The sequence below is a fragment of the Oncorhynchus keta genome, chromosome 5 (assembly GCF_023373465.1).
Source record: "Oncorhynchus keta strain PuntledgeMale-10-30-2019 chromosome 5, Oket_V2, whole genome shotgun sequence".
Lineage (NCBI taxonomy): Eukaryota > Metazoa > Chordata > Actinopteri > Salmoniformes > Salmonidae > Oncorhynchus > Oncorhynchus keta.
This window is the reverse complement of record NC_068425.1, coordinates 16,231,447-16,241,640: the sequence shown is the minus strand read 5'-3', so window position 1 is coordinate 16,241,640 and position 10,194 is coordinate 16,231,447. Positions and strand designations below refer to the sequence as shown.

The 10,194-nt window shown below is 42.7% G+C and overlaps 1 protein-coding gene across 1 annotated transcript in view; it reads left to right on the top strand.

The window, feature by feature from the left end:
• The first annotated feature begins 197 nt into the window (after positions 1 to 197).
• LOC118384567 (serine/threonine-protein kinase WNK4-like) overlaps positions 198 to 10,194 on the top strand; it is an 85,510-nt gene continuing 75,513 nt past the window's right edge. Inside the window, exon 1 of the mRNA XM_035771200.2 lies at positions 198 to 1,341. Within this exon, the coding sequence (XP_035627093.2) occupies positions 727 to 1,341 (615 nt within the window). The 5' untranslated portion in view covers positions 198 to 726. The remainder of the gene's footprint in view (positions 1,342 to 10,194) is intronic.

Genomic DNA, 10,194 nt, shown 5'->3' with positions numbered 1-10,194 from the left:
TGGTATCTTTTATTTCAGCTCATGAAACATGGGACCGACACTTTACATGTTACGTTTATATTTTTGTTCAGTGTACGTTCAAGGGAACTATATCTTCTCAACCTATAATAGTCTATGGTTGCAGGCAAAATACAGATCCGAAATGTGTTTTGGGGGGTGGAGCTCATTGAGTGTTCACTGTGCGCTCGAGCAGTCTACCCGTTGTTGATACAGCGTTAATCCACATTGGGAGCGGACAGTTTGAAGACGTGCGACCAGAGACACGGTTTGAGGAATACTATCATTAATGTCATTTATTTTTCGTCTGTCTATGAGCAAGACCACGACCAAGTAAATTATATTTGGCGGATTTAAACAAGCACTTTTTACTAGGGAGAACTCGAACAACCTTCTTTCAGGTTGAGGTGAAGAGACTTGTGGGCACACTGTTTTTTGTATTGTTAGCCAATAGTCTAATATCCTATAGTTGAGTTGAACATACAAATCGAATTTATAAGCCAAATATGTAGACACCTTTTATATGTAGCCTATACTTATTTGTTTCATTTGGATTTTTGTAGCTTTTTGGTAGTTTTTATTTTTCGAAATAATTCACATTCCCTACAACCTATGATGTTCCCTTCTCCAGTTTATGTTTTTAAATAGCCTTCGTTCGGATTTGCAGATCCACTAGTTGGGACACAAGACCCACCTGTTTCATTTCGCGGCAAAACTCATAAAACAGACATGTCACAGCTTGAGGTCGACATGGCCGGACTGGGTTTCTCCAAATTACCTGCTGGGTTCGACGCCAACTCCTGCTTCCCTGGCCGAATACCACCAAGGCGCAGGAGACACTCCGCAAACTCCAGGAGAAACTCGTACAGGTTGAGCAAAATAAATACATTGGATTTGGAGCCTGAAGTTTACGATGATGCCCCTCTCTCCAAAACTCACTCCTGGTCTGCTGATGATATTTTAGCCGAAACAACGGCAGAGGAGAAAAAAGTGGACTCATCAGTACCAGCTTCACCTGTCTCAAGCCCGGGAACGAGTACGTGCTCACCTCCTGGTACCCAAGCATCAGACCCCAAACCACCACAGCCCAGCTCGCAAGCACAGGGCACAAGTTCAGATTCCGAGGAAGAAATCACTGACAAAAAGGTAATTTTATCTCGAGCTCCATTTGAAAGCAAACGGGAGCAAGAGGAAAAGGATGAAATTGAAACCAAAGCCGTGGCGACGTCACCTGATGGAAGGTTCCTCAAATTCAACATTGAAATTGGGAGAGGGTCGTTCAAGACGGTGTACAAAGGCCTGGATACGGAGACAACAGTAGAAGTGGCATGGTGTGAGCTACAGGTAAATAATTAATCTGCTATGTTTTGTGTACAGATGGGGAAAACTCAAAAGAACACACATCATTACCTTAAAATATCATTTGGGCCACCGCAAAAAAATAGTTTACAAAGGCTTTGGCTCAGCCAAGCAAAGTTCTCTCTAAATTGTGGAGTGGGTACCATGTGTGCTGTCTCGCTTAATTGGCTGGTGGCTCTACTATATGCGACAATGACATCAAATGAAATCCCAAATTCAATAACATTGGTAAACTGAGACAGTAGAAAACATAAAAAGGACAAATGAAAAAAATACATCTGCTCATTGCACTTCTTTATTGTCATGCCTTTATCAGATCAAGAAGTGTGCCAAATCCATAGTTCTTTTATACAAGTGTTTAGGTGATAATTACAATTGCCCACACCTTCTCGACATTATCAGCCACTCAGATAAGATGCCATACATGACTTCATTTATAATCTCTGTGCTATTTTGGTTTAGGCCTATCAGTTTTTGTCTGCTGTTATTGAGAACCTGTGTGGACCTACTGATTTTACAGCTCTCAAAGTAATCATACAAATAGCCCTATAAAGGACACTGCGTTTCCACACATGGGTGGGTGTCTTACATACAGTGGGTTTTGATCAGAGTTCTCGCTGCTCACCTTCCCACAATCCCCTGCACAATTCTCTTGAGTACCCTCGTTGAAAATGAATGGGGGTGGAACTTCTCCTGCTGAATTCGTTATTGGGGAAAACAGCAGGAGAAGTTCCACCCCATACGTTTCCAACGAGTACACACAGAGAAATGGGATTGTGGGAAGGAGAGCGGCGAGAACCTTGCTAGTCGTGTGGAAGAAAACGTTGAGTTATGCTCTACTTTATGCAAATTTCATGCGAAGCGAAGTGTTGGAGCGCAGCGTTGTTAAGATGAGGCGTTAACTCTGGTCAAAACCCAGTGCTAGGTGGTTACAATTTCAGAGGCCCCCCCCCAAAAAAAACTGTTACTGACGGCAAATAAACAATCTATAACTCCTCGTCTGCATTGTATAATAATATATATATATAATGTGTGAATATCTGTACTTCTCCAAACCGGCACCTATAACTCGGCTGTGATATAGAGAGTGGTAGGAAGCGCGGTTGCGAGCTGTCTAACACAGCGGACTTATCAAGTGATTTGAAAAGTGTCTTTAAAACCACTTGATAGTTGATAATTGCAGACAGAATACTTTGATTCGGTCAGTGTGTGCCCAGTGGGTAGGAAACAGTTGCCCCACTTAGTTTTCATATGCAGATCACCTGCAGCCAGACATAATGTGAACTACATTTGCCTGCACAAGGAAGCTGCCATCAGTTGAGGCTTCAGGAGTTGTGTAAGTAAGGAAATGTTATGTCTGATAATCGAAAACAAACATTGTATGATTTTAGTTGCAATTTAAACAGTTATCCACAACTGAGTATCACCACTGATGTTAAAGCAATTGAAAAATGGCAAAATCAGTTATAGGCCTATTTTCAACTGGGAAGCATATTATAAGTGTCTTTACTTACTTTAACCCCTTTATGAAGGGCATTGTGCTGTCACTGTTAATGCATATAAAGCCTATGACAAGGGGCGAGGTTGGAATGGTTTTCTATCATTGTTTTGCTGAATGCACACTAACAATTGACACAAGGGATTTTAGTCCAGACCAGATGGGGGGTGAGAATGGTCTTAATGATCGTAAAATGCTTGCATTGTCTTCATGATTGTTTCTCGCAAATTGTCACAATCCCCATGACAAGTGGTATCCTAGCAGCTGTCCTATGACTAGGAAGTGTGGGCAATGGGGTAAAGTGGGAGGTTTGTGGGGGTACACTACAAATTTTGACAAATACAGATGAAACACAGCAAAAAATAAAACAAAGTCTACCCTCAACAGAAAAGACTTGGTTTGCTTCTATGAAATCCCCTCCTTGCGCCACCCTCCATGGCCATATAAAATCTGTATCTCTTGGACTTTTTCTCTCTATCTTATCTCTGTGCACTGATTGAACTTCATGCTGTATGTGCTTGTGTAAGAGTAACTCAGTGCATGATATAGAGAAGATATCTGGTTTACCTGTCCATGGCAAGGCTTGCTTGCATGTTAAAGCCTTCACTAATCAATCAAAACACTCATTAAAATGACTAGATATTGCTTGGGAGATCTTCTTCTCAAGAACACACACTCATACAGCTGTGTTTCCTCTTTCAAAATGTCAAGATGTCAGTGGGAATCAGACCCATATATTTTGCAGTACACGTCAAGTTCGTATACATTTTCAAACCCCCGAGCTGACAAGGTACCAATCTGTCGTTCTGCCCCTGAACAGGCAGTTAACCCACTGTTCCACTGTTCCTAGGCCGTCATTGAAAATATGAATTTGTTCTTAACTGACTTGCCTAGTTAAATAAAGGTAAAATAAAATAAATCAAATTTACATTGATGGCCTACCCCGGACGATACTGGGCCAATTGCGCACCACCCTATGAGACTCCCAATCACGGCCGGTTATGATACAGCCTGGAATTGAACCAGGGTCAGTAGTGATGCCATAGACCACTGCCCCACTCGGGAACCTTATTGAGTGACCTTTTACAATGTACTGTAATGAGGAAAAGCCATTTTCATGCTGAGAGTACGAGTACATTCTGTAATCTATCTATGTGTGACCTCATAGTGTGAAAGCTGAACCTTGTGGTGGTGCTTGGGACAGAGAGATTAGTGGTAGTGTGACACTCAGTGCCTGACTGTCATCTTGCCTGGCCATTTCTCTTTTCATTGAGAACATTTTTACATTTACATTTAAGTCATTTAGCAGACGCTCTTATCCAGAGCGACTTACACTGGCACCAGCCAGCACTCAACCAGAGCTGCTTCTCACACTCAAATTTGAGCAATACTAGTTTAGAACAGATACACAGCAAGCAACTTGTTATTTCATGTATTTGTAAAATTTGCAACACAGTCATTCATTCACAGAAATGCTTATTACTGAGACTGACTGCCTGGCCTCCCGTTTATCTTCTAACACCTGCCACTTACCCAAGATCAAGATTACTCACACCAAAGTGACAATCAAGATCAAGATTACTCACACCAAAGTGACAATCATTAATTTTCAAGTTTAAAGTTTTTATTGTCACGTGCACAAGTACAGTAAAATGCCTTTCTTGCAAACGGAAAACTAATATCAGCATAGCTGTGCCCAGGAGTTCTACCACCCTAGAAGACAGATTTAATATATTTATGTTTCACTCAAAAATTATTATGGTAAAGCAATCAGTGTTCAGGACAGATCCACCATCTTTAAAATGCCTTTAACTCATCTTAATCTCCCCCAATGTCCCTCTGCAGAGCTTCCGCTGACAGCTTGCAGAGAGTTGTTTATAGCAGCAGCAGACTCCCTGGCCAGGCAGCAGCCATTGTAACAGGAGCCGCCCCCAACCCTCCAGGGGGCAGCTGGGAAGCTGGAGGGAATAGCAGGGACCAGGAGGTGTCATTCTAAAACAAGCCACATGATACAGTACAGGGGAGTGAAAGACGGCAGAGACTGGTGTGTCTTTATGAAACAGGTTTTGTGCACTGAAAGACAAAGTTGGTTGTGCTGCACTGACCTGTTGATTGTCGAAGTTCGTTGGCTACAGGGTTTCCAAGCAGGATGAGCAAGGTGCAGGGAGTCAGTGAACTCGGTTGAACAACCTCCTCAGAAATCAATCAAATTTCAATCAAATACATTTTATAAAGCCCTTTCTACATCAGCAGTTGTCACAAAGTGCTATACAGATACTCAGCCTAAAACCCTACAGAGCAAGCAATGCAGATGTAGGAGGAAAAACTCCCTAGAAAGGCAGGAACCTAGGAAGAAACCTAGAGGAACCAGGCTCCTAGGAGTGGCCAGTCCTCTTCTGTCTGTGTCAGGTGGAGATTATAAGAGCACATGGAAATTAAGGCCAGATTGTTCTTCAAGACGTTAAAATGTTCATAGATGACCACCAGGGTCAAATAATAACCACAGTCGTTATAGAAGGTGAAGCAGTTCAACACCTCAGGAGTAAATGTCAGTTGGCTTTTCATAGCCGAGCATTCAGAGGTCGAGACAACAGGTCCAAGAGAGAGAGAGAGTCGAAACAGCAGGGTCGGGACGAATTAGCACGTCTGGTGAAACAGGTAGTGGCAGCACAACCAGGTGGTTTGGGGACAGGGACAGGTAGTCCTGATGCATGGTCCTAGGGCTCATAGAGAGAGATCGAAGTTGCGAGAGAGTTCTTCGGACTCGTTGGCCTTAAACAAATCACACTGTGCATAATTACAAGGTCTCTCTCTCGCCCTCTCTTGGGAGTCCTGTAATGGCCCTTGAGTTCCTCCAGAGTGACTAACTACATGAGTAAACCAGAACAACAACCTGCCCAGGCTATGTATAGTGTGTGTGGTGTTCTTCTTTATCTGTCCTATGTGTGTTGGGCTTTTCTGTTCTCCTTTGTTTGCTGTACACTTCACACACTGGGAAGTTCAAGGAGAAGCCCTGCACTGTGGAATGTCACCACAAGATTGATTGTAGCAACACCTGGGTTAGGGTTGTGTTGTTGTTGTTTTTGGGGGAGGTGAGGGGGTCAAGAACACGAGGCCTGCCATTAATATGTTCTATGTTGTTGTGATGCATTTGATTTGTCATAGCAGTTGTTTATGATTCCCAATGACATCTGTTATGTAAGTATTAAGACAGCGCTGGCCTTCTGACCGAGGCTTCAGGTCAAGTGTTGACATAATGTCCCCTCATGAGGTACGATTACATACAAAATAGACCAATGCTTATTTAGGCAACACTGCCTAGAAATATAACATCCGTATCTCTTCGATTTTTCCTTTCTTTGTCTTCTCTGTGCACTGATTGAACTTTATGCTGTCTGTTCCTATGTAAGAGTAACTCAGTGCATGATATAGAGAAGATATCTGGTTTACCTGTCCATGGCAAGGCTTGCTTGCATGTTAAAGCCTTCACTAATCAATCAAAACCTTTAGACACTCATTAAAATGACTAGATATTGCTTGGGAGATCTTGTTCTCAAGAACACACACTCATACAGCTGTGTTTCCTTTTTCAAAATGTCAAGATGTCAGTGGGAATCAGACCCATGGGGAGAGAGAAAGAGAGGCCGCTTATACAAAGTATGAGCTGAACTAACTGAACCCTCCCTTACCCCACCTCTAGAAGAAAACAAGGAGGGCTTTCAGGCCAGAACTGACATTAGCTGTAAAAGCATTTGCCATACTAAACATGAGACTAGGATTTACAAAACCCAGACTGAGGCCAGGAGTCCATTGAATTGTCTCTCAGTCCCTCCGTCACTTGAAGCGTATTCCTGTGCCACACTAAGTGACAAGAGACTTGGTGACTAGTCTGGAACTTCCCTGGCTGGTAGCCCCTAATAATAAACGTCCTTTACCCCTATATATTTCCCAAACAAAGATGTATTTTCCCTCCCTTGGTGTTACTGTTCTCCAGGGGACACATTCTTCTGCTGCTCCAGCTGGAACCTTTTTTCCCCGTCAGCCTTTTCCACTTCAGAATGTCGCTCTTAACGCCTGTGGAGTGATTGAGCTAATCCGACTTTCCCTCTTCATTTATTTTACCCACAATACCAAGTTTAATTTGCCCTGATAAATTGCTGGCGGTCTCTACAAGGGCTACCATGGTGACGGTGGTCTGCTCTGACCCCCCACCTATCCCTAAACGTGTGTAAGTGAGACAAACACTGCCGTACTCATGGGCCTTCAGCGCAGCTAATGAGACTGCCCCAGGCTACCGGTAGTGATGCCACCGTGGCCACTGCTGACTACGTGGCTCTGATCAAGGATAACACCGACTGGCTGGCTGAGTGACTCAGCCTCTCAGCAGGCTTGCCCCCACACCCCCTGTCCATTCATTACCATGCAGTTTAGGGCTCATAATGTTTCATTTCCTTCACTGAGTGTGAAGGAAAACGGAGGGCAGCACTGCACACACTCAAGCAGCACTACATCCGTTTGGCTCTGTTTCATAAGCCGTGCTAACGGTGAAAAAAAGCAAACAACATTTAATTAAAACTGGCTATATTTAGGGGTCAACTGGTTTAATGGGAGTGCTGGCCAATATGTCCAGATGACTTGAATGGAGCCTGCTATCAGGAAAGCCAATCATCTCTCCTTCACCTGGGGCAGATTCAGTTTGCACAATGTTACATAAAGCTGTTGCCATGGAGGTAGAAATTGATTATAAATGCAGATAACTTCTATGATATCTATCATGCAGTGCTCTTAGTACTGAATATAGTCCTCATTCATCTCAGACTGCTTGATTGGTCGTGGCTGGGTTAGGGGTGGGAGGTGGGGCAAAGGAGGTGGGAACTAGCTTTATCTTTATGTGATGTCTGTGTTTTATGTACGTGTTGACGACAGTCCCCCCTTACACAAGACATTCTCTGTTACGTTTTGGAAAATGGGGCTTGGACGCCAGTTCTCATGGGGAACGATAATGGACACTGATCATGTCCGATCGAACTCATCCAACACATCTCATAAATACAGTGCCTTCGGAAAGTATTCAGACCCCTTGACTTTTTCCACATTTTATTTCGTTACAGCCTTATTCTAAAATATATATATTTTTTAATCCTCAGCAATCTACACACAATACCTCATAATAACAAAGTGAAAACAGGTTTTTAGACATTTTAGCAAATTGATTCAATATAAAAAACAGAAATGTACATTATTTACATAAGTATTCAGAGCCTTTGCTATGAGACTCAAAATTGATCTCAAGTGCATCCTGTTTCCATTGATCATCCTTGAGATGTTTCTACAACTTGATTGGAGTCGATCTGTGGTAAATTCAATTGATTTGGAAAGGCACACAACTGTCTATAAAAGGTCCCACAGTTGACAGTGCATGTCAGCAAAACCTAGCCATGAGGTCAAAAGAATTGTCCGTAGAGCTCAGAGACAGGATTGTATCTAGGCACAGATCTGGGGAAGGGTACCAAAACATTTCTGCAGCATTGACGGTCCCCAAGAACACAGTGGCATCCATCATTATTAAATGGAAGAAGTTAGGAACCACCAAAACTCTTCCTCGAGCTAGCCGCCCGGCCAAACTGGACCTCAAACTGGGGCGAAGGTTCACCTTCCAACAGGACAACGACCCAGAGCACACAGTCAAGACAACGCAGGAGTGGCTTTGGGACAAGTCTCTGAATGTCCTTGAGTGGCCCACCCAGAGCCCAGACATCTCTGGAGAGACCTGAAAGTAGCTGTGCAGCAACGCTCCCCATCCAACCCGACAGAGCTTGAGAGGATCTGCAGAGAAGAATGGGAGAAACTCCCCAAATACAGGTGTGCCAAGCTTCTAGCGTCATACACAAGAAGATTCGAGGCTGTAGTCGCTGCCAAAGGTGCTTCAACAAAGTACTGAATAAAGTGCCTGAATACTTATATTAGTTATAAATGAGCAAAATGTATATAAACCTGTTTTTGCTTTGTCAGTATGGGTTATTATGTGTAGATTGATGAGGGAAAAAATAACTATTTAGTCCATTTTAGAATAAAGCTGTAACGTAACAAAATGTGGAAAAGGTCAAGGGGGCTGAATACTTTACTACGGCATTGTACATGTTTTTTTTGTTACAAAGAAATGGTTAACTATAGATAAAATGCAGTAGTTGGTGGACAGCAAGTTGCCTTAAAGCGACCTCGTCACATCTCTCTGGGGTAATCTAAACTCAGTATTGCACCACTCCTGTCCCTCCCATGCCTCGGGTTGGTCTCTCTCAGAATCCCTGAAATGGCCCTTGAGGAGGGGTGGGTGAAACCTCCATAGTAACTAACCCTAAACCTGATTGAACCATAACAACGATGTGCCCAGGCCATGTATAGTTTGTGTGTGTGTGGGGGTGGTGTCCTTCTTTTTCTGTTGTGTGTTTGTTGGCCTTTCTGTTCTCCTTTGTTTGCTGTACACTTCACACACTGGGAAGTTCAAGGAGAAGCCCTGCACTGTGGAATGTCACCACAAGATTGATTGTAGCAACACCTGGGTTAGGGTTGTGTTGTTGTTGTTTTTGGGGGAGGTGAGGGGGTCAAGAACACGAGGCCTGCCATTAATATGTTCTATGTTGTTGTGATGCATTTGATTTGTCATAGCAGTTGTTTATGATTCCCAATGACATCTGTTATGTAAGTATTAAGACAGCGCTGGCCTTTTGACCGAGGCTTTAGGTCAAGTGTTGACATAATGTCCCCTTATAAGGTATGATCACATCAAAAATAGACCAATGCTTATTTAGGCAACACTGCCTTTTGTTGATTATACAGTGCCTTGCAAAAGTATTCATATCCCTTTGATTTTTTTCACATTTTATTGTGTTGTGGGATTGAAATTTATTTAATTGTAACTTTTTGTCAACATCCTACACAAAATACTTGAATGTCAAAGTGGAAGATTATTATTATTTATTTTTTAAGATGAATAGAAATATAGTTGTTGCATAAGTGTTCAGTCATGTTCAATACATGTTAGAAACCCCTTTGGTAGTGACTACAGCTGTGAGTCTTCTTGGAGCTTTACACATCTGGATTGTGCAATATTAACCCATTATTCTTTCCATAATTCTTCAAGCTCTGTCAAGATGTTGATGATTATGGCTGGACAGCAATTTTCATGTCTTGCCATAGATTTTCAAGCAGATTTAAGTCTAAACTGTGTTGTGTTGTAGATTATTGATCTGCTGAAAGGTGAATTGAGTCTGGTGTAAAGCAGACTGAAGTATGTTTTCCTCTAGGATTTTGGCTGTGCTTAGCTTCATCCCGTTTCTTTT